The 24,880-nt window shown below is 43.1% G+C and overlaps 1 protein-coding gene across 6 annotated transcripts; it reads right to left on the bottom strand.

Moving 5' to 3' along the window:
• Nucleotides 1-331: 331 nt before the first annotated feature.
• LOC110496029 (telomere repeats-binding bouquet formation protein 1) lies at nt 332-20,483 on the bottom strand. Of its 6 annotated transcripts, none has more exons than XM_021571668.3 (21): nt 20,433-20,469; nt 18,560-18,611; nt 18,341-18,451; nt 18,109-18,237; nt 17,895-18,026; nt 17,427-17,487; nt 17,127-17,245; nt 16,873-17,001; nt 16,239-16,391; nt 15,969-16,100; nt 15,692-15,814; nt 15,429-15,571; nt 13,709-14,083; nt 12,990-13,435; nt 12,788-12,858; nt 11,234-11,599; nt 11,006-11,125; nt 1,994-2,145; nt 1,730-1,774; nt 981-1,136; nt 332-819 (listed from the first exon to the last, which is right to left on the bottom strand). In XM_021571668.3, exons 2-21 carry the CDS (start codon nt 18,594-18,596, stop codon nt 778-780), a joined length of 3,042 nt encoding a protein of 1,013 aa, XP_021427343.3. In that variant the 5' UTR covers nt 18,597-18,611; nt 20,433-20,469; the 3' UTR covers nt 332-777. The 6 variants fall into 6 exon arrangements, 4 of the variants coding, with proteins under 4 accessions (XP_021427343.3, XP_021427335.3, XP_090063259.1 ...); XM_021571660.3 differs by lacking the exon at nt 20,433-20,469 and adding an exon at nt 19,168-19,451; XM_090207133.1 differs by lacking the exon at nt 20,433-20,469 and adding an exon at nt 19,168-19,451 and having other exon boundaries at nt 1,730-1,771.
• Nucleotides 20,484-24,880: the final 4,397 nt, after the last annotated feature.

Genomic DNA, 24,880 nt, shown 5'->3' with positions numbered 1-24,880 from the left:
TGCAATTGGAATGCTGACTGCAGGAATGTCCACCAGAGCTGTTGCCAGGCAATTGAATGTTAATTTATCTACCATAAGCCACCTCCAACGTCATTTTAGACAGTCAGGTCCAACAAAAGTATGAGCTCCTGCTGTTGTTTTCCCAATGAGAACACAATCCCTGTATCCAAATCCAGACTCAAATACATCAAGATACAGTATTCAATGTCTGTCGGCCGTAGGCCACTGAAACGCAAATATATCTTTCACATATCTTTTCTTCTCCCACACGGTCTCCTATGTTTCATGTATGTTTTAGATTATCAGACAGTGACTGACACACATCACTGCATACAGACACCCTTCTGTTTAATTCAATACAAACAACTTCAGGGGATGAGGAGTGAACAACCATTTCAATCTCAATCCATACATTAACAATCAACAAGATAAATTATGAAATCGTCAAGTGCAAATCATTACACAAATAATTTCAACTTTTCTATTCCAAACAACATTCCAACTACTTCAAATAGGCAGAAAAATACTGCTGTGTAAAAAAACAAGGTTGAGAAATACAGAACGGACCCTTCATTAATCCTCCATGACCATGAAATGAACATATTTCAAATATAGTACTAAATTAAATAAAACATTTTATTTTATTTACAGTAGCACAGCATAGTAATTCATTTCAAACTGGGGACTAAATTATAGTATTTAAACTATTATTGAATATTACATTAGAGTATTTCAAATATCTGACTGTGATTTATGTACAATAGACAATGTGTTCTTCTAGGATCTCATGGAGTCTGAATCCATACCCTGGGCTTTAGCCTGTAGGGAGAGAAAGAGAGAATGAGAGAGACGGAACAAAATGGAGAACAAGACCCAAAAAATGACAAGAGAGCAGGGTCAGTTGAATACTCACCAACTGAAATTGAAGTCAGTGACATACATACATACATTTTTGTAAAACCATTGTTGATGCCTATCACCTGCAGGCGTTTGTATTTCTTGGCCAGGTCAACGTTGGTGCGTCCCGGCTGGAACGGATAGGCCCAAAGGATGGAGTTCCAGGATGGACCAAACCGCTCTATACCGCGACACAGATAACTCTCCTCCTCACGGCTGAAGTTCCTCCTCTCCCTCCTCTGTAAATAGATAGAGGTCGCTGAAGACAGACCTGGCTCTCAAGAGCAGACAGGCTATGTGCACACTGCCCACAAAATGAGGTGGAAACTGAGATGCACTCCCTAACCTCCTGCCAAATGTATGACCATATTAGACAGACATTTCCCTCAGATTACAGACCCACAAAGAATTTGAAAACAAATCAAATTTGGATTGCCTCCCATATCTATTGGGTGAAATTCCACAGTGTGCATCACAGCAGCACGATTTGTGACCCGTTTCCACAAAAGGGCAACCAGTGGAACAAACACCATTGTAAATACAACCTATATGTTTATTTATTTTCCCCTTTGTACTTGAATGATTTGCACATCATTACAACACTGTATATATACAAAATTGTACATGTCGTTATGTAAGTAATGTTTACTGTTTAATTTTCCATTTCACTTGCTTTGGCAATATAAACATGTTTCCTATAAAGCCCCTTAAACTGAAATTGAATTGAGAGAGGGGGGGGGGTCAATGTACAAGGAATGTAGGAGAATGCAGGGTAAAGAACAGTAAGAGAGAGAGAGACAGACAGAGGACATGAGACAAAACACAAACACACCTCATTGGTATTCACCCTCTTTTCCTTGGTTTTGGAACTGCTCTGCTGCAAGACAGAGGACACCATGACACACATACCTCTGGATAACATTCCCCTACTACACACACACAGGCATAGTGGTCTCTGCTCCCACATTACCTGATTACTAGAACACTGGTCGTTCTATACAGTCCATCCACTATAGATTAACCTCCAATTCAACACTCACTTCTACAGAGACATCTGGATACAGTCACAAACTCCCGACATACTCATCTCTCTTACAGTCAAAGATGGGTTTCCCATAGAAAGAGTCTTCTGCTGATCATCCATGACACCGTCCTCCCCATCCATGACACCGTCCTCCCCATCCATGACACCGTCCTCCCCATCCATGACACCGTCCTCCCCATCCATGACACCGTCCTCCCTTCTGTCTGCATGTGTGTGCGTGTGTGTGAAAGTGTGAGAAAAAAAAGAAGAGGGAGACAGTAAGCAAAGAACAGACGTGTCAAGCCTCATTGTGAGCAGAGACCAACAGCTCATTGAGGTAAACAGAGACACAATCAAATAAAGAGAAAATACAATCTCTCCCTCTTTTTCTTCTTCATTGGAAGTGACATTAGGTCATCAGTCAGGCCTAATACAGCTGCCTGCTACCAGAACAATAGAACACAGAAGAGATTCACTGACCAGAGAGGGAAAAAGGGAGAAATAAGGATAAATGGAGCATGAGAGGGGCAGAGAGAGAATGCGGGGGGGAGAAAGCAAGAGAGAAAAACAGAGAGGGAAAGTGGGTTAGAGAGCAAAAGAAAAACGAACAGACAAAGAAAGAGTGTAGTATTTCTTTGAAGGAGGAAAGGTGCTCAAAAAGAGCAGAGTAAATCTGTGAACTGTGAATCAACACACAGAAGAGGTGGACACTGCTACACGATTAGAGCGCTATAAGAGTGTAAACTAGCTGGAGTTGTACTGGTATAGAACAGTGTAAACTAGCTGGAGTTGTACAACTGTACCTCTCTAGAACAGTGTAAACTAGCTGGAGTTGTACAACTGTGCCTCTCTAGAACAGTGTAAACTAGCTGGAGTTGTACAACTGTACCTCTCTAGAACAGTGCAAACTAGCTGGAGTTGTAAAACTGTACCTCTCTAGAACAGTGTAAACTAGCTGGAGTTGTACAACTGTACCTCTCTAGAACAGTGTAAACTAGCTGGAGTTGTACAACTGTACCTCTCTAGAACAGTGTAAACTAGCTGGAGTTGTACAACTGTACCTCTCTAGAACAGTGTAAACTAGCTAGTGTTGTGTTATACAGCTGTAGAGGTCAGTAACAGAGTTGACTAGCTATCAGCCAGTGTGAGAAGATTTCTCTGTGCTACAAGGAATACACTGGAGACCAGGAATCCCACGGGGGGAAAAACACATTCAATTCGCATATTAGTTGTAACTTCATAGCAGCCTGTTACCAGCATCTAACTTAAAGGGTAAATCCACTCATTAGTCCACTGTTGATACAGTCCCAAAATGTTTTGCATGTAAGCAGACAATTTTCTAAATATTGGACTTTTGCCGCCCTGGAACCAGAGGTTCCGGGGCCTTCGTCCGTGGTGACTTCCCAATCAAGATCGGATCCAGAGGTACCTGCTTCTTCATTCTCGGCTCTGTCTCCCTCTCCGGTGGCTTCTACCTCGGGTTCAGATCCTAGGAACTCCCAGCCTCACTAGACCATGAGGCTGCCTGAGAGAACGGCCCATTCAACATCACCAACTGTCATCATATGCAGCTCTATGATGAGAAACATCTCGGTCCCCAAGGCAAAAACCCTGTGCTACCAAGGAGCATGAGTACAGGACATAACAAGGCTGCTTCCGACTGTTCTACCACAGGAGCATGAGTACAGGACATAACAAGGCTGCTTCCCGCTGTTCTACCACAGATGCCGGGAGCTGACACTGTCGTAGTCCATGTGGGGTCAAACAACATCAGGAGGGATAGCTCAGAACATTTGAAAATTGATTTTAAAATAACTGATTTTAGTATTAAAAGACTCCAAAAACACCCAATAATTTCAGGTCCAGTACCATCGTTGTGAAAGATTAAGCAGACTGCTGGCATTACACATCTGGCTAAAAGACTACTGTAGCTCTGCTGGAGTCACTTGTACTAGTAACTTTGACACCTTCTGGAAACAGAAGATACTGTACAGGAATGACAAGAGTCCATCCAAATCATCTTGGCTCCTGGACTCTGTACATGCATTTCAAGGATGCCTAGAAACAATGACTGGTATATGATCCAGGACCAGCTCAGTTAAATCAAATCAAAATCAAATTTTATTTTTCACATACACATGGTTAGCAGATGTTAATGCGAGTGTAGCGAAATGCTTGTGCTTCTAGTTCCGACAATGCAGTAATAACCAACGAGAAATCTAGCTAACAATTCCAAAACTACTACCTTATACACACAAGTGTAAAGGGATAAAGAATATGTACATAAAGATTTATGAATGAATGATGGTACAGAGCGGCATAGGCCAGATGCAGTAGATGGTATCGAGTACAGTATATACATATGAGATGAGTATGTAAACAAAGTGGCATAGTTTAAAGTGGCTAGTGATACATGTATTACATAAAGATGCAGTAGATTATATAGAGTACAGTATATATGTATACATATGAGATAAATAATGTATGGTATGTAAACATTATATTAAGTAGCATTGTTTAAAGTGGCTAGTGATATATTTTACATCAATTCCCATTATTAAAGTGGCTGGAGTTGAGTCAGTGTGTTGGCAGCAGCCACTCAATGTTAGTGGTAGCTGTTTAACAGTCTGATGGCCTTGAGATAGAAGCTGTTTTTCAGTCTCTCGGTCCCAGCTTTGATGCACCTGTACTGACCTCGCCTTCTGGATGATAGCGGGGTGAACAGGCAGTGGCTCGGGTGGTTGTTGTCCTTGATGATCTTTATGGCCTTCCTGTGACATTGGGTGGTGTAGGTGTCCTGGAGGGCAGGTAGTTTGCCCCCGGTGATGCGTTGTGCAGACCTCACTACCCTCTGGAGAGCCTTACGGTTGTGGGCGGAGCAGTTGCCGTACCAGGCGGTGATACAGCCTGACAGGATGCTCTCGATTGTGCATCTGTAGAAGTTTGTGAGTGCTTTTGGTGACAAGCCGAATTTCTTCAGCCTCCTGAGGTTGAAGAGGCGCTGCTGCGCCTTCTTCACGATGCTGTCTGTGTGGGTGGACCAATTCAGTTTGTCTGTGATGTGTACGCCGAGGAACTTAAAACTTACTACCCTCTCCACTACTGTTCCATCGATGTGGATAGGGGGGTGTTCCCTCTGCTGTTTCCTGAAGTCCACAATCATCTACTTAGTTTTGTTGATGTTGAGTGTGAGGTTATTTTCCTGACACCACACTCCGAGGGCCCTCACCTCCTCCCTGTAGGCCGTCTCGTCGTTGTTGGTAATCAAGCCTACCAGTGTTGTGTCGTCCGCAAACTTGATGATTGAGTTGGAGGCGTGCGTGGCCACGCAGTCGTGGGTGAACAGGGAGTACAGGAGAGGGCTCCGAACGCACCCTTGTGGGGCCCCAGTGTTGAGGATCAGCGGGGTGGAGATGTTGTTGCCTACCCTCACCACCTGGGGGCGGCCCGTCAGGAAGTCCAGTACCCAGTTGCACAGGGCGGGGTCGAGACCCAGGGTCTCGAGCTTGATGACGAGTTTGGAGGGTACTATGGTGTTAAATGCTGAGCTGTAGTCGATGAACAGCATTCTCACATAGGTATTCCTCTTGTCCAGATGGGTTAGGGCAGTGTGCAGTGTGGTTGAGATTGCACCGTCTGTGGACCTATTTGGGCGGTAAGCAAATTGGAGTGGGTCTAGGGTGTTAGGTAGGGTGGAGATGATATGGTCCTTGACTAGTCTCTCAAAGCAATTCATGATGACGGAAGTGAGTACTACGGGGCGGTAGTCGTTTAGCTCAGTTACCTTAGCTTTCTTGGGAGCAGGAACAATGGTGGCCCTCTTGAAGCATGTGGGAATAGCAGACTGTGATAGGGATTGATTGAATATGTCCGTAAACACACCAGCCAGCTGGTCTGCGCATGCTCTGAGGGCGCGGCTGGGGATGCCGTCTGGGCCTGCAGCCTTGCGAGGGTTAACCCGTTTAAATGTTTTACTCACCTCGGCTGCAGTGAAGGAGAGTCTGCATGTTTTGGTTGCGGGCCGTGTCAGTGGCACTGTATTGTCCTCAAAGCGGGCAAAAAAGTTATTTAGTCTGCCTGGGAGCAAGGCATCATGGTCCGTGACGGGGCTGGTTTTCTTTTTGTAATCCGTGATTGACTGTAAACCCTGCCACATACCTCTTGTGTCTGAGCCGTTGAATTGCGATTCTACTTTGTCTCTATACTGACACTTAGCTTGTTTGATTGTCTTGCGGAGGGAATAGTTACACTGTTTGTATTCGGTCATGTTTCCGGTCACCTTGCCCTGATTAAAAGCAGTGGTTTGCGCTTTCAGTTTCACGCGAATGCTGCCATCAATCCACGGTTTCTGGTTTGGGAATGTTTTAATCGTTGCTATGGGAACGACATATTCAACGCACGTTCTAATGAACTCGCTCACCGAATCAGCGTATTCGTCAATGTTGTTGTTTGACGCAATATGAAACATATCCCAGTCCACGTGATGGAAGCTGTCTTGGAGCGTGGAATCAGATTGGTCGGACCAGCGTTGAACAGACCTCAGTTAATCCCTACCATTGTGACAATGAGTTGTATATGTAGCCTAAAAAACAAGGTCCATGAAGTCAATAACTTGCTTGCATAAGATTACATTTATATGCTGACCATCTCTGAAACTGACTTAGATAATACCTTTGATAATACAGTGGTAGCAATACATGGTTATAACATCTACTGAAAATACAGAAATGCCAAGGGAGGCGGTGTTGCTGTCTATATTCAGAACCACATTCCTGTAAAGCTTAGAGACGATCTAATGTTAAATACTGTTGAAGTAATATGGCTCCAGGTTCATCTGCCTAACCTAAAGCCCATTCTGGTGGGAAGCTGCTACAGACCACAAAGTGCTAACAATCAGTATCTTGATAACGTGTCAAATGCTTGATAATGTACATGATCTCTGTTGATAAGTAGTGCCTTGCGAAAGTATTCGGCCCCCTTGAACTTTGCGACCTTTTGCCACATTTCAGGCTTCAAACAAGAATCAACAACAAGTGGGACACAATCATGAAGTGGAACGACATTTATTGGATATTTCAAACTTTTTTAACAAATCAAAAACTGAAAAATTGGGCGTGCAAAATGATTATGATTATGAAATTACTGATGATTGGCTGAGAGGAATTGATGATAAAATTATTGTGGAGGCTGTCTTGTTAGACTTCAGTGCAGCTTTTGAAATGATTGATCATAGTCTACTGCTGGAAAAAACCTGTGTGTTATGGCTTTACACCCCCTGCTATAATGTGGATAAAGAGTTACTTGTCTAACAGAACACAGAGGGTGTTCTTTAATGGAAGCCTATCAATTATAATCCAGTTAGAACCAGGAATTCCCCAGGTTAGCTGTTTGGGCACCTTGCTTTTTTCAAATTTTACTAAAGACATGCCATTGACTGAGTAAAGCCAGAGTTTCTATATATGCTGATGACTCAACACTATACACGTCAGCTACTACAGCGGCTGAAATGACTGCAACACTCAACAAAGAGCTGCAGTTAGTTTCAGAGTGGGTGGAAAGGAATAAGTTTGCCCTAAATATTTCTAAAACTAAAAGCTTTGTATTTGGAACAAAACAGTCACTAAACCCTAAACCTCAACTAAATCTTGTAATAAATAATATGGAAATTGAGCAAGTTGAGATGACTAAACTGCTTGGAGTAACACTAGATTGTAAACTGTCATGGTCAAAACATATTGATGCAGTAGTAGCTAAGATGGGGAGAATTCTGTCAAAAATAAAGCAATGCTCTGCCTTCTTAACAACACTATCAACAATGCAGGTCCTACAGGTCCTCGCACCTGGACAGTATTCAGTCGTGTGGTCAGGTGCCACAAAAAATAAAATTGCAATTGGCTCAGAACAGGGCAGCATGGCTGGCCCTTGGATGTACTCAGAGAGCTAATATTAATAATATGCATGTCAATCTCTCCTGTCTGAAAGTTATGGAGAGATTGACTTCAACTACTTTTATTTATGAGAGGTATTGACGAGAGGTCTACCGATTATGATTTTTCAACGTCGATACCGATTATTGGAGGACCAAAAAAAGCCGACACCGAATATATATATATATATATATATATATATATGTAATAATGACAATTACAACAATACTGAATGAACACTTATTTTAACTTAATATAATACATAAATAAAATACATTTTTCCAAATAAAAAATTAAACAATTTGGTCAATTTGGTTTAAATAAATGCAAAAACAGTGTTGGAGAAGAAAATAAAAATGCAATATGTGCCATGTAAAAAAGCAAAAGTTTCAGTTCCTTGCACAGAACATGAGAACATATGAAAGCTGATGGTTCCTTTTAACATGAGTCTTCAATATTCCCAGTTAAGAAGTTTTAGGTTGTAGTTATTATAGGAATTATAGGACTACTTCTCTCTATACCATTTGTATTTCATATACCTTTGACTATTGGATGTTCTTATAGGCACTATAGTATTGCCATAATCTTGAGAGTTGATAAATCATAAACAGCGCTGTGCTTCAAGCATTGCAAAGAGCTGCTGGAAAATGCAGAAAGTGCTGTTTGAATGAATGCTTACGAGCCTGCTTCTGCCTACCACCGCTCAGTCAGACCACTCTATCAAATATCATAGCATAGACTTAATTATAATATAATAAACACACAGAAATATGAGCCTTAGGTCATTAATATGGTCAAATCCAGAAACTACCATTTCGAAAACTAAACGTTTATTCTTTCAGTGAAATACAGAACCGTTCCGCATTTTATCGAACGGGTGGCAACCCTAAGTCTAAATATTGCTGTTACATTGCACAACCTTCAATGTTATTTCATAATTATGTAAAATTCTAGCAAAATAATTACGGTCTTTGTTAGGAATAAATGGTCTTCACACAGTTTGCAACGAGCCAGGCGGCCTAAACTGCTGCATATACCCTGACTCTGCTCGCACTGAACGCAAGAGGTTTCCCTAGTTAATATTGCCTGCTAACATGAATTTATCTTATCCAAATATGCAGGTTTAAAAAAATATATACTTGTATATTGATTTTAAGAAAGGCATTGATGTTTATGGTTAGGGACATTGGTGCAACGATAGTGCTTTTCTTCCGCGAATGCGCTTTTGTTAAATCACCCGTTTGGCGAAGTAGGCTGTGATTCGATGATAAATTAACAGGCACCGCATTGATTATATGCAACGCAGGACAAGCTAGTTAAACTAGTATTATCATCAACCATGTGTAGTTAACTACCGTAATTTCTGGACTATTAAGCGCACCTGAATATAAACCGCACCCACTGATTTAAAAAAAAATAAGTATTTTGTACATAAATAAGCCGCAGGTGCCTACCGGTACATTGAAACAAATTAACTTTACACAGCCTTTAAACGAAACACGGCTTGTAACGAAACATGGCCTGTGTTAAAAATTAAACAGTAGCCTACCAAGGAAGTCATTGGTCACTATCTTCCTCCTTCTGTGCACTGAAACCACTGAAGTCATCTCCTTCGGTGTCGGAGTTGAATAGCCTCAGAATTGCTTCATCCGATGTTGGATCGTTTTCATTGTCGCTCTCGTCACTTTCATCCGGAGGCAAATTCCCCGCTGAGCTCATGCTGCCCTCAACAACACGCAGCAGTCCAGCCTTTCGAAACCCGTTGATGATAGTGGATTTTTTGACAATGCTCCACACTGTCTGGACCCACTGGCAGACTTGACCATAAGTGGCTCTTTGCATGCGGCCCGTTTTAGTGAAGGATTTCTCCCCACTTGTCATCCAAGCGTCCCACTGAACACGGAGCGCCACCTTAAATGCACGATTTACACTGATGTCGAGTGGCTGCAAATACTTTGTTGTGCCCCCAGGAATCACAGCTGGAATTGAGTTTGTCCTCTTGATGGCTTCTTTCACAGAATCTGTTATGTGGGCCCTCATGCTGTCCAACATGAGCAATGCCTTGTTCTTGTGAAAGAATCCTCCCGGTCGCTTGCCGTAACACTCCGTATGCTTTTCTTCCCTCTGAAAGCTTTTGTTGTCTTTTTGCACTGAGTCAGTTCCTCACGCTGCTGTTTCCAACGTCTTATCATCGACTCATTAAGGCCAAGCTCCCGTGCAGCAGCTCTATTTCCTTTTCCAACAGCCAGATCGATCGCCTTCAACTTGAAAGCTGCATCATATGAATTTCTCCGTGTCTTTGCCATGATGAGGGTGACAAAATTACTACCGTAATCAGAATGATGGGAAGTTTGAGCGCGCTCGATTTACGTCACATTATGTGACGGTACTCAGTTTTTTGTCGGCATGAATCTTGTGAAAGCGGGAAAAATCCATAAATTAGCCGCGTCATTGTATAAACCGCGAGGTTCAAAGCGTGGGAAAAAAAGTAGCGGCTTATAGTCCGGAAATTACGGTAGTGATTATGTTAAGATTGATTTTTAGAAGTTTAATGCTATCTAGCAACTTACCTTGGCTCCTTGCTGCACTCACGTAACAGGTGAGTGCAGTGGATTGCAACGTAATCGGCATCCAAAAATGCCGATTACCGATTGTTATGAAAGCTTGAATCGGCCCTAAATAATCGGCCATGCCATTAATCAGCCAGACCATGCCGATTAATCGGTCGACCTCTAGTATTGACACTACTAGTACACAGCTCGGACACCCATGCATACCCCACAAGACATGCCACAAGAGGTCTCTTCACATTCCCCAAGTCCAGAACAGACTATGGGAGACACACAGTATTACGTAGAGCCATGACTACATGGAACTCTATTCCACATCAAGTAACTGACGCAAGCAGTAAAATTAGATTTTAAAAAACCTTATGGAACAGCAGGAACTGTGAAGCAACACAAACATTGGAACAGACACATGCATACACACACGATAACATACGCACTATGTGGAAGTGGTGGTGTAGGGGCCTGAGGGCACACAGTGATGATGCCACACACACACAGATGATACATGAGAAACGATACGGTTATCTCATTATTGGCTGGGTAAAATAAAGGCTAAGGTGTTGTCATGGTGTCTGAACATACAGTACCTCCTCTCTCCTGCCCCCTGCTGGTCACAGAAGAGAGGCTCTTCATCAGACCTTTATGCAAAGGATTCCGAGCGATACCTTCACATGGAACACAGGTCTCAAGGGGAGTGAGACTCACATCTAAGAGAGAAAACATGGAGGGGCGAGAGAACTATATAATATATTATTGTTTTTCACAGAAAAGACAGAGGGGATATGCAAATATTTTGTTGAGATGGTGAATCTTACGGTTGTGATCAGTGTTGCGTTGTCCGCTGTTGGTTGAGAAGCTCCTCAGGAGGGCTCCTTTACAGACAGGAGTCAGACTGGCCTCTGTTGCAACAGGACACATATCCCAATTCAAATCACATCGGTGTGTGGGTGTGTTCAGCACTTCAGGAATCTTATCTCTGCAGTGATCCCAGACGCTCTGTGTCCCTCGCTGAGTCTCTCTCTGTCCCGTTGTGTGTATTTCTCTCCTCCTGCGTATATCTCGGAGGTGCTGTGTGTAGCTGTGTGTGGCCTGCTGCAATACCAGGTGCAGGTCACAGCTGTGGGGACAGTTCCTTTGGAGGACAGGGAACGACCGGCTGGTCACCAAACCGAACACACAGCCTAGGGAGAAGGAAACAGCTGGGTGAACACGGTTTTGCTAAGAGACAGTTAAGCTTTTTTCAGAGCTATAGATAAATAGATACACTACATGAACAAAAGTATGTAGACAGCTACTTGTCAAACATCTCATTCTAAAATCATGGGCATTAACATGGAGTTGGTCCCCCCCCTTCTATAACAGCCTCCACCATTCTGGTACGGCTTTCCACTAGTTGTTGGAACATTGCTGCGGGGACTTGCTTCCATTCAGCCACAAGAGCATTAGTGAGGTCGGGCAACGATGTTGGGTGATTAGGCCTGGCTCGCAGTCGGCGTTCCAATTCATCCAAAAGGTGCCACAAAGTTGTAAGCACAGAATTGTCTAGAATGCTGTAGAGCTAAGATTTCCTTCGCTGGAACTAAGGAGCCTGAACCATTAAAAACAGGCCCAGACCATTATTCCTCCTCCGCCAAACTTTACAGTTGGCACTATTGGGGCAGGTAGTGTTGTACTGGCATCTGCCAAACCCCGATTCATCTGTTGGACTTCCAGATGGTGAAGTGTGATTCATCACTCCAGAGAAAGCGTTATCAATGCTCCAGAGTCCAATGGAGGCAAGCTTTACACCACTCCAGCCGACACTTGGCATTGTGCATGTTGATCTTAGGTTTGTGTGCCGCTGGTCGGCCATGGAAACCCATTTCATAAAGCTCTCGATGAACAGTTCTTGTGCTGACGTTGCTTCCAGACGCAGTGTCGAACTCAGTAGGTAGTATTGCAAATGACGACAGATTATTTTTACGTGCTACGCGCTTCAGCAATCCGCGGTCCCGTTCTGTGAGCTTGCGTGGCCTACCACTTCGCGGCTGAGCCGTTGTTGCTCCTAGACGTTTCCACTTCACAATAACAGGACTTACAGTTGACCGAGGCAGCTCTAGCAGGGCAGAAATTTGACAAACTGACTTGTTAGAAAGGTGGCATCCTATGACGGTGCCACGTTGAAAGTCACTGAGCTCTTCAGTAAGACCATTCTACTGACAATGTTTGTCTATGGAGATTGCATGGCTGTGTGCTCTATTTTATACCTGTCAGCAACGGGTGTGGCTGAAACAGCCAAATACACTAATTTCAAGGGGTGTCCACATATTTTTGTATACATAGTGTAGACAGTTTTGCATTGTCACTTTATCCCATTGACATTTTTGTACCTTCCTCATCCAACGGTTTCTTCTGCCTGCTCATTCCTGGCTTGCCTGGAGCTGGGCACTTGAACACTTGGCTAAAACACACACCATGAGGGAGAGAAGAATGGGACACAAATTACATTTCTTACATAACATCGACATGAAACACTTCACAAGAATCATGTTTCAATAAATACAGCATTTGCATATAGTGCAGAGTGCTGACCTGTGTGTGTGTGTCTGGGAGTGTCCTTCTAGTGGACTGGAGGAGGAAGGGACCAGTGTTCCTGTCCCCAGATATACAGAACACCTCTCATCCTCTCCATCACGGGGCTGCCCAGGGACACTAGCTCTACCAGGTCCAGCATAGCCCACGGCTGACACAGACGGTGTGTGAGCCTGCTCTCTCATGCCAAGGTGCTTGTCTCTGCGGTTCTCGGTCTGTGTGTGTGATGCTGTGTTTGTGCCTTTCTCTGTGAGTGTGTTTGTGTAGAGAGGATAAGTATTTCTCTTAGCTGCCAAGCCCCTGTCCTTCTCTGGTTGTGTGTTTCCAAGTGTGTACACGTGCAGAGTGGTGTGCCTTTGTGTGTGTGTTCTCTTCTCCCTCTCACTCTCTCTGCTGCAGTGGCTGCGTTTCTGAGGCTCCTCACTGGTCTGTCTCCTTACACGCTTCTGATCAAAACACACACACACACACACCTTGACACTTAACTTACTATAAAATACCCAAGAGAGTCAGTGCTCTTGGATAGCCTAGTACAGTGTCTGTAAAATAGATTGGTCCTGTCCAGAAACAACATGTCACAGGGCAAGGTGGAGCTACCATATTTCTTATTATACCTATCCAATTCCTTCAGATTGACATGACGTCCCCTAGAGGGTAGGGGTTGTTTCTGGACAGAACCATTGTGTGTGGAGTGGACCAGAGCTGTGTTAGACCCGCACCGTTAGGTCCTGCCCTGTGTTTGTGGGTTGATTCTCCTCTAGGACTCTATGGTGTAGATCCTCTCTCTCTCCATCCCCACCCCTCCCCACTAGAACCGGCCAGACTGGGGTGTGTTCACAGGACATCCCCCTCTCTTCTCCTCCTCCCTCCTCTCTTCTCTCTTGACCCCAACTCTCTACTCCTCTCCAACGCTCTCTTTCCTCATACCTCCTGTCTCCATTCCACTCCTGGTATGGTAAAGAGGTGTGGTGAGGGGGTAGGGATAAGGATGGGGGTAGAGGTAGGGGTAAAAGTAGCTCTTTCCTCTCCCATTCTGCAGGGTTCTGTCGGTCTGGGGAACTTGGTTCAACCCCCTCCCACTCCTCCTCCGCTCCCTGTTCAACAACCCCAACACACACACAATGACATCGTTGAATAATATAGGACTAGAATTAGATGCAGAAGGCTTTCACTTCTCTTCACGAAAATGTAAGTTATTTTTATTTGTTTGATTGAACGGTTATGGGTCTGAATAAATAACCGCTATAGCCTACCGCCAGCGCGCGTTCGCTCTTCTTTCAAACTACCTTCTATTGGCTGCTGTATTTAACATTAAGCAAACAAGAGCTTGCCTCCCTCTTCAAATAGTTTATTGGTATAAGAAATACAAACAAAAAAAATGTCCAGAACGCTAGTCTAGATTATCCTGCATGGGAGAAGCCAGTGGAGCACAGGTGCATTTGTTTTGCACAAGAGACAGAGGCTATACGTTAGAAGCTTATTATGCATAACCCATCATTAATTAGCTAAATATAAGGCTAATACTGCATTGAATGTATTACCTGAAAGAGGTAGGCTAGGACATCTATATATAGGGCTATATATCAATGTATGTTTTTTATTTGATTTAACTAGGCAAGTCAGTTAAGAACAAAATCTTATTTACAATGACGACCTACCAAACTGAGTGGTTCTAGCCCTGAATGCTGATTGGCTGAAAGCTGTGGTATATCAGACCGTATATCACGTGTATAACAAAACATTTATTTTTAATGCTCCAATTATGTTGGTAACCAGTTTATAATAGTAATAAGGCACCTCGGGTGTTTGTGATATATGCCAATATACCACGGCTAAGGGCTGTATCCAGGCACTCTGCGTTGCGTTGTGCATAACAGCCCTTAGCCGTGGTAAATTGGCCATATACCACACCCCCTGGTGCCTTATTGCTTAACTAGAACATGATTATCTATTTTGGATGCAATTTGAATGGAGTTAATGGAGAGAAAGAGAGTGCTTGGGCGTGCACTGATTTAAAGCAACGATATTCGAGTGACTCTGCAACTGCAACAAAATTGTAAAAGTATTTACAATTAAAAAACAAGGTGACCCCCAAAAGATGTGCATTTGTTCTTTATATTACTGTAGACTATGCTGCAGCAAATGCAGGCCTACAGCACCTGTCACAAGAAAAAAAGTTAACATGATGAGATGATAGGTCTACATGCATAGTGAACTGCTCTCCATACTGAGATGGGCTGTCTGTCGCCACCCTGAGTGTTGATAATTCATCATGCAATTTAACAGTTACATTTCATGCCATGCTGTTCATATAAATAATGTATTATAATTGACCAGTTTCTCGCAGTTATTTATCCCGGGAAAAGAGAATGGTCTTGGGTGGTAAATCCCAGTAACCGGGTTCCCGCCATGTATATGTGTGTGTGTGGTGTAATATACCTGAGCCTGTTGTCTCTCCAGCTGGTTGATCCTGTGCAGCATGTCTCGTGCTGACTTCCAGTACCCCTCCAGGTCCACAGGGGGCTCCAGCTCTGCAGTCTGACCCTGAGACTCCCCATGAACCGCACCGCGCAGAAACACAGCTGGGAGGACAGGGAGGAGCAGGATGAGAGGAAAGACAATGCTACGGACATAATGAAATGGGTAGACTCACTTCAACACTGACATCTGATGTTTGCATACAGGCCTGTGTGTGTACTCACTAGCCTGTCTGCAGGTCTGTAGTATGAAGGCAGCAGCCTTCCTGAGCTCTTCACTGGTAGACTCAGTCAGTAGAGTGATGAGGGACAGACCTCCACACTGTAAGAACTGAGACCGGTGCTCCTCTAGAAGAGAGAATTGAATTAAATAAATACTGTAGTTATCACAGTTATTACTGTGCAGTTATCATTGTTGTAATAACTTAATGTTTTCTTTGGAATTGTAAGATGTTTTATCGTCATTATTTGATGCAAATAAAGCTGTGCGTCCCAGCCATACCAGAGGCCTCAGTGCAGTGTCCCAGGGTGAGTATGACAATGAGCCTGTCTTGGGGCTCCAGGCTGGGGCTGGACAGCAGGGAGTGGAGCTGAGGAACCAAACCATAACCTGCCAGACCTGACGCCAACACAGCTATGCATAGTAGAGGGAGAGAGGATCAAATGGACAGGTTACCTAAGGAGGGCTGGTTTGCATGGCTGTATGAGAGTGAGTTCGCCCTAGCAGCAGGGGAGAGGGGTTGATTTGGGATTCAGGGATTGAGTCACTCACGGTTGTCAATGATGCAGGCTGACAGGGTCTTGGTCATGATGACAGACAGCTGACAGGCCAATGGGCTGTGGGATGCATCAGAGGCTAAGCGAATCAGAATGAGTGTCAGATTTCCGAGCCCGCCGACTGTGGAAAAACTATCCTGAGCACAATCTGTGAGAGGGGTCGAGAGAAATAGATAGTGGGAGACACAGAGATAGGAGATGAATACAGAATAATGAGTGTTCAGATAAACCAATAAATCTACACTGTAGCCTCTACAGACTAAAGGCCTGCACCCATCCTTCCTTAACACCAGGGAGAGAAAGAGAGAGATATAAACCTTCATTTGAACAGTAACCAAAACGCTCTAGGACACTAATCTCTACAGACTGAAGGTCTGCATCTATCTTTAAGATCTTTGCCTGGCCGCCCTAGAAATAGAAACAACACTGCACTTATAAAACTACTCGGATTACAATTACAAACTGTCCATTGCAAAAGCAACCTAAGTATTCTGTGTGTGACAAGACAACTCAATAAAATCTGTTAAAAAGGCTAACATACCTTTTCAATCACAAGATACTGATACATACAGTAGGTAAGTAACTGACTCTAAACATTAGTGTCAGTGTATCATCCCTGTTTTACTCACGGTTGTTGGCAACAGTCATAGATATAAAGGAGCAGATGGGCTGAACCATCTCTGCGTAGGGGTGAGAGAGCTGCTGCAGCCAGCCCTTGACCAGGGGGAAGGCTGACACACACATACACTGGCTCTCCTCTAGGGAAAGAACAATTTTCTTTGTCCACCAAGTTACACACATGCATAACCACCCTTGTTTATTTAATGTACAGCTGCATAGAACACTGTACAAGGACACAAATACACACAGACACACACAATACCATTCTGGGGATTGTTGACACAGCCACAGAGAGCACTGGACACAGAGGTCCAGAGTTGGAACAGCTGAGTGACGTTAGCAGGTCTCACTGTGGCCTCACCAGAGAGAGGGAAACTAGTCCTGGGGAGAGAAACAAACATCAATCAACCTGAATTGGAGTTGCCCTGTACAGTTTTACTTTAATACAATGTAATCATCTGCTCACCTCTTGACCATGCTGGTCTTGATTGTAAAATATAATTAGTTGTCTATTTCAACCCATGTCTGCCGGAAACCCAGTGAAGTACATTTCAGTGTTTACCTGAACAAGTCCAGCAGGATATCCAGACAGCCTGAGGTCTGAGCGAACTTCTGGCCAGACCCTGAAGCAGCACACACACAATTAACCACATATGTATGTACAATATATACAGTCTAGTGCTTTTCACATTAACATCAATAAAGCCTTGTTCACACTGGAGGTTTAGAAGTGACTCAAATTCTTTTTTTTGTTGCATATCCAAATCTATTATTTTTCCTGCAAAGCTGATTTCAGCATTACGTCCTGCAGTGTGAACAGGGCTTAAAATCAAGCACTAGTACAGTGGCAAGGAAAAACTCCCTGGAAGGTAGAAACCTTGAGAGGCACTAGACAGGGGAGCCCCATCCTCCTCTGGCTGTACCAGGTAAAACACCTGCCCGTCATGACAATCACCCTCTGTTCGAAATCAACTCTCAACCCCAGCAGGACCAAAGAAACCCAAAGTCAGTTTTTCCTGTCTGCTCTTACGGTTGTTGGCGACAAGGACAGAGAGCAGGTAGACAGCTACTCTCCTCTGGGTCAGTGGACTGTCCTGCTGCATCATACACTCTGCCAGATCACTGAATGTCTCCCTCCTACACAGGGCCTGCTTACAGTACACTGCACATACACACAGTGTTTACAATACACGTACGTCAGCATCAGAGAGAAACTGCTTAAAGTACACTACCATCATACACACCATTGGCCTCTGCCAGCATTCCCAGTGTGAACTGAGCAGTCTCCCTGACCTCTGAGTGAGCACTGGATTTAGAGAGGTTGTACACAAACACCACTCCTCCCATCTCTCTGAAGAAGTCCACATTCTCTTCTGAAACAGAGAGAATCAGTGACATTACATCACTATTAGTGGTTCATTTGTCTATTACATCGATCTACAGAAGATTTGCTGTTTGTGTGGGCGTGTGAGAGACCTCTCTGTTGACAGATGGAGTAGATGGTGAAAAGAGCTTGTTTCTGTGAAGCAGGACATTTCATCTGGTACTTCAGACACTCCAGCAACAAACTCAGATCTGTCTTTGTGGCTGCAAAGTAGAAAAACAAATTTAAAAAAGACAAACCAAACAAATAAATTAACAAAAACATAAAGTAGTGTCATGTGTAACATATAAAAGTCCAGCAATAATATTCACCATTACGCTTGCTTATGCTGGAAACATACATTTCCATCTTCAATGGATTGAGCTGCCAGGGTGGGACATGGATATGTTTCAAGAAATAAGGATGCTAGCTAGGACTGTAGGACAGATGTTGTTACCAAAGAAATACAGGCTGTATTAATCTGTGCTGTTGCTGTAACTAGCTAGCTAGCAAGAAAGTACGATCCAAGAGGTTTAGAAACTCTGTGGGGTGGTGCTTTCAAAACAACTGGGAAGTTGAAAGACAATAAACAGGTAAAATCATGACGTCGGTGATCTTTAGGTCGGAAACTCCGAGCTCTCGAAAGAGGCCCGAGTTGCAGACTTGGACTGCCAAGTTGGATGACCGTTCAAAACACGGTTTCCCTCCCTCTCAGTTCCCAGTTGTATTTGAGGCCGGATATGTTATGAACGCGGCAGTAGTCACAGATTGTTGTCACCACCTGAGCTAGCTAACGTTAGCTATCTGCTACTAGATGTGTCACGACTCTCATGAGCGACCTTGCACTAAAAAAAACAGCTATCTAGCTACCTGTCTAGTACTTGCCAATTCATCAATACACTTCATGAATTACAATTAAAATCAAAGCATACACTCTTACATTGTCATTTGCTGGACAGCAAACAGACTTTAAGATGTTTATGTGTTGATGCCTTTGCTGGTGCACCGGATGGAAAATTGTGGACTCAAATGTACCGCCACCGTTTCTGATTGGCCTCCGTAAAGGCGCGACTTGTCGGAGGCCGAAAGAAGCCAGGGACTTTAAAAAAAAAAACCTAGCTAACTTTAGCTAAATATCAACAGGTCAAGGTGTCTTAGATTCAGTATTATTTACAGTAGTGTAAAATAGTTAGTTATGCGTTAGCCTGGGCAGCTGCTAGTGGGCTTTATGGATCTCCAGTATCTATGTAGTTATAGTGTTACTAGTGGAGATCCATAAAGCCCACGATTTAGCCAGAGGTTGGTTAAGATAGCAGCTGCCCAGGCTTCAGCTCGGAGTGAAACTCATGTCATTTACGTTTGCCTTGCACATTTCAGACGTTTCCTAGCTAGCTAATGTTACATTGCAACAGTTACCAGGCCAACAGGGCAGGGGTCGCTTTAGCTTTTAGAAATCTGCATTTTAAAAACGCACACCATCATAAACATTTTTTTAAAAGCGCTGCATAGGCCTTGCAACATTTACGGTGATATGGCCTCTGCAGAAGTCGGCATTCATACTTGCGCTTTTCCCAGCAGCTCAGAGATGTGAAGTGAGTTTGTGTTTAAACAGGACCTCCCACCCTCACCTACGGTTAATGCGGAGGCCTAAAATGTAAGAGGCGTATGGCGATGCGGTAGAGTTAAATGTGGCCTCTGTGTGCCTCCAATCTGGCTTGCAATTGCACCATACCACCCATATGGCGTCCGCGTTTTCGGATCACGCATAAATTGACTATTGATCCGAGATTGATGTATTTTTTTAATTTAACTAGGTAAGTCAGTTAAGAACACATTCTTATTTACAATTACGGCCAAACCCGGACGAGGCCCTATGGGACTCCCAATCACGGCCGGATGAGATTAAGCCTGGATTCGAACCAGGGACTTCTTGCACCCGAAATGCAGTGCCTTAGACCGCTGCGCTACTCGGGGGCGTGCAACTATAGTTTTCACACAAAATAAAATAATGTAAAGCTATTTGGCTAGCAACTAAGCTACACAACATAAGAAGTTTACAATGAAAGAGCAAGGTATTTTTTTGCCAACAGGTTTATCATAGAAAGCATTTAGCCAGCTACATTTTCTAATGTTTTGCTTGAAGTTAATCTCTTATTTTAAATAGCTACCGGAGAAAATGTGTTAGTTAGCTAGCGAACTACATACATATCAGGAGCAATAGGGACGTCGCACGTACCTGTGTGAAACTAGCCACAAATATTACACATTTGTTGAAATCGGACTGTGGATGTATTAGACTTTAGAGTTGCGTTGGGGCATATCACTTTGCCAGTGCCGTTTAAGATGAGGGAGGACGATTTGTTTTTTCATGAGCATGGCCTTATTTATATTACAGCATATTGGTTGACTATCATTCATATTCCATTTACCCTGTTCAATGTAACAGAGATACATTTTAGGTTCCAGACAATGACAAATGGACAGACAGTGACATTCAGTACCACCTTGCAAACTCTTGCCTGCATCTAGCTGATATAGGGTGTAATCATTAGTCCAACAGTTGCAAACAAGACTTTCTATTGGACAGATTCAGGTATGTTGATCCCTGTTTTGTTCTTTTTGCTTCAGTTTAAGAAACTTCCGTTTAAGAATCCATTTCAACAGAATTGGTGAAATGAATACACCCCTGATCACGAGTAAAGACAGTTCACTTTCATAGCAGCCACATTTTATTCCTTCTCGCATCCATGCACTCTCCTCCTCTCACCTCTTCCCTTCGCTTGTGGGTTTCAATGCACAACACAGCTGTATGTGGCCAGGCGAAATAACCTTTCCAAACCAAACCGCTACACACACCCTACATTGTTGTTACCACATTAGCTAAAGTAACATCCTTGTCAGCATGGCTAATAAAACTAATGCGTTAGTAAACCCGATACAATCATGAAGCAATGTTAGTGTACTAACAGTTACCGGCGGTCCCCGGTGGCAATAACGGATTAGTACCAAAAGCTTACCTTGACTTGGAAGAGTTCCAGTGTTGTGTTAGAAAGTCATAGCCAGTTAGCTAACATAGCATCCCTCTGTTTGAGCAGGGTGTTTCAGTAGGCTAAACTAGCTAGCTGCATTTGTTTCATGCTTCGCAAGTAAACAACAGGTGTAGACTAACAGTAAAATGTTTATTTGCGGGTCCTGTACAATGCAGAGTTAATTAAAGAGAAAACATTTAATTGAAAAAAATATAAATAGTTACATGAGGAATAAACACACAGTGAATAACAATGACGAGTAAAAATAACATGCTAAATATATATGGAGTACCAGCACCGAGTCAATGTGCAGGGGTACGAGGTAACTGAGGTAGCTAAGTACATGTAGGTAGGGTTAAAGTGATTAGGCAACAGGATAGTAGTAGCAGCAGCGGTTAGCCATTTGATTAGCTATTTAGCGGTCTTGTTTAGCGGTCTTATGGCTTGGGGGTAGAAGTTGTTCAGGGTCCTGTTGGTTCCTGACTTGGTGCACTGGTACTGCTTGCCGTGGGTAGCAGAGAGAACAGTATGGCTTGGGTCGCTGGAGTCTTTGACAATTTTTTGACACCACCAGGTATAGAGGTCCTGGATTTAACTTGCTTACCACTTTGTCCATGTGGTTTCTTCCATCACAGACTCCATGAAATGATGACCTATTCCTAAATATTTGGTCAAATTATACATTTTGTGTATGGTTTACTAGAGACAAGGGTGGCTCAATTTACTATTTTGGCTCAACTTTCCCCACTCACCCCTACTAGACTTTAGTTGAGAAACCAACTGCTTCAAAGACACAATGTAAACAACGATGAACTAGGGTGGCAGGTAGCCTAGCAGTTAAGAGTCTTAACTGACTTAACTGATACAAATCGGAGCTACATGTGTAGACTAGTAGTACCAAACTTGACCATGGTTTAAATAAATCATATTTTCACATGAACTCTCTGGTGCACTCCCTCACTTTATACTGTCTGATAAAATCCTTAATATATTTATGACTTTATGTTAGCCGGTGTTAGTTTGCTAAAACTGCTATGGACCTTATTTTGACCAGATATGCTGACAATCTACGGTCCACAAACTGTGAAGGTTTCATCGCTATTGACATATGAAGTTTATATACATGTGTAATGCCGAGTTGACAGCAATTCCATTTAGATTAGTCAGATCAGGGGAGGAACTGAAATTGCCATTGTTTTCTGTGGAGGTTCTTTTCAAATCATGATTTGAACTTGAAATTAAAGCCAGTCAAAATGTCTTAATAGTTGTAACTCATTGAAAGTGAGTTAAAATGGAGTTTTCCTCTGTTTTCCTTTTTATGCTCACTTCGTCCACAGGGTTTCTTTAGTATAATTAACATTATGGAGCTGAGGCTGGAGGAAGTTTACTTTTTAGTCAATCAAACTGTCTGTACTGTACTGTCAATATTTTAAGTCACAATGTACCATCTTCTGTATAAAAAAAGGACATTTTGTAAATTAAGTGATTCCCTTCACAATAGGTAAATAAGGCCTTGCTTTCAGCTTCGAATGGAGATTTAGAGATTTGTTAATGACTCAACAATTATCTTCCTGCACCACCTCCACTACTTTCGGTATCTTGGGCTACTTGTTTCATGCACAAGGTGAATATAAAATTAACTTTTATTTTAAGTTTTCGATTGGAAAATATTGAACTTTTTAGATGCTTCACATTTGGAAAACTGTGTAAACTGAAAGCGGTTTGTCAAGATCTGATAAAACTGTGCAGGTTGTGCCAGATAAAACAACCTTCTTTTCATAGATATTTACACACTAGGTTTCCATTGACCCAGGTTTATTCGACAAAAGCAATGTAACAAAACAAAAAATCCTTGCGACATGTGTAATGGAAACAAACCGCAGGTAAATGAACAAACAGATTACCGACCATTTCCAGTCCCACCATACGTTCTCCACTATGCAATCTGGTTTCCGAGCTGGTCATGGGTGCACCTCAGCCATGCTCAAGGTCCTAAACGATATCATAACCACCATCGATAAATCGCAATACTGTGCAGCCATATTCATCGACCTGGCCAAGGCTTTCGACTCAATCACCACATGTCAATCACCACATTCTTATCGGCAGACTCAACAGCCTTGGTTTCTCAAATGACTGCCTCGCCTGGTTCACCAACTACTTCTCAGACAGAGTTTGGTGTGATAAATCGGAGGGCCTGTTGTCCGGACCTCTGACAGTCTCTATGGGGGTGCCACAGGGTTCAATTCTCTTTTCTCTGTATACATCAATGATGTTGCTCTTGCTGCTGGTGATTCCCTGATCCAACTCTACGCAGACGATACCATTCTGTAAACTTCTGGCCCTTCTTTGGACACTGTGTTAACAAACCTCCAGACGAGCTTCAATGCCATACAACTCTCCTTCCGTGGCCACTAACTGCTCTTAAATGCAAGTAAAACTAAATGCATGCTCTTCAACCGATCGCTGCCCGCACCTGCCCGCCCATCCAGCATCACTACTCTCGACGGTTCTGGCTTAGAATATGTGGCAACTACAAATACCTATGTGTCTGGTTAGACTGTACACTCTCCTTCCAGACTCACATTAAGCATCTCCAATCCAAAAAATTAAATCTAGAATCGGGTTCCTATTTCGCAGCAAAGCATCCTTCACTCATGCTGCCAAACATACCCTCGTAAAACTGACTATCCTACCGATCCTTAACTTCGGCAATGTCATTTACAAAATAGCCTCCAACACTCTACTCAGCAAATTGTATGCAGTCTATCACAGTGCCATCCATTTTGTCACCAAAGCCCCATATGCTACCCACCACTGCGACCTGTATGCTCTCGTTGGCTGGCCCTTGCTTCATATTCATCGCCAAATCCACTGGCTCTATAAGTCTTTGCTAGGTAAAGCCCCGCCTTATCTCAGCTCACTGGTCACCATAGCAGCACCCACCCCCCACTACCACGCACTCCAGCAAGTATATTTCACTGGTCACCCCCAAAGCCAATTCCTCTTTGTCCGCCTTTCCTTACAGTTCTCTGCTGCCAATGACTGGAACGAATTGCAAAAATCACTGAAGCTGGAGACTCATATCTCCCTCACTAACTTTAAGCATCAGCTGTCAGAGCAGCTTACAGATCATTGCACCTGTACATAGCTCATCTGTAAATAGCCCATCCAACTACCTCATCCCCATATTGTTATTTTTTTTTCTTCTCCTTTGAACCTCAGTATCTCTACTTGCACATTCATATTCTGCACATCTATCACTCCAGTGTTTAATTGCTAAATTGTAATTACTTCGCCACTACGGCCTATTTATTGCCTTACCTCCCTAATCTTACCTCATTTGCACACACTGTATTTCGACTTTTCTATTGTGTTATTGACTGTATGTTTGTTTATTCCATGTGTAACTCTGTGTTGTTGTTTGTGTCGCTTTGCTTTATCTTGGCCAGGTCGCAGTTTTAAATGAGAACTTGTTCTCAACTGGCCTACCTGGTTAAATGAAAAAATATATATAAAGACACATTTTCTTAAGATTCACAACATTTTTATCCTTTCGACGGGGCAGAATTTCATTTTGTCAAACTTTTGTGACAAATGATGGTGTAAACTGTGTTTTTTGAG

The sequence above is a fragment of the Oncorhynchus mykiss genome, chromosome 2, assembly GCF_057628025.1.
Source record: "Oncorhynchus mykiss isolate SJ-2025 chromosome 2, ASM5762802v1, whole genome shotgun sequence".
NCBI classification, from domain to species: Eukaryota; Metazoa; Chordata; class Actinopteri; order Salmoniformes; family Salmonidae; genus Oncorhynchus; species Oncorhynchus mykiss.
This window is presented reverse-complemented; position numbering and strand designations above follow the sequence as displayed.

Excerpts from the sequence above, each read along its gene's own strand:
- LOC110496029 (XM_021571668.3), bottom strand. The coding sequence starts at position 18,596 with ATGGAAATGTATGTTTCCAGCATAAGCAAGCGTAATG. Across the intron at positions 15,572-15,691 it reads ACAGACCTGCAGACAGGCTA|CTGTGTTTCTGCGCGGTGCG; the intron begins GTGAGTACACAC and ends CTGTCCTCCCAG. Across the intron at positions 2,146-11,005 it reads CAGGGGGCAGGAGAGAGGAG|ACAGAAGGGAGGACGGTGTC; the intron begins GTACTGTATGTT and ends ACACACATGCAG.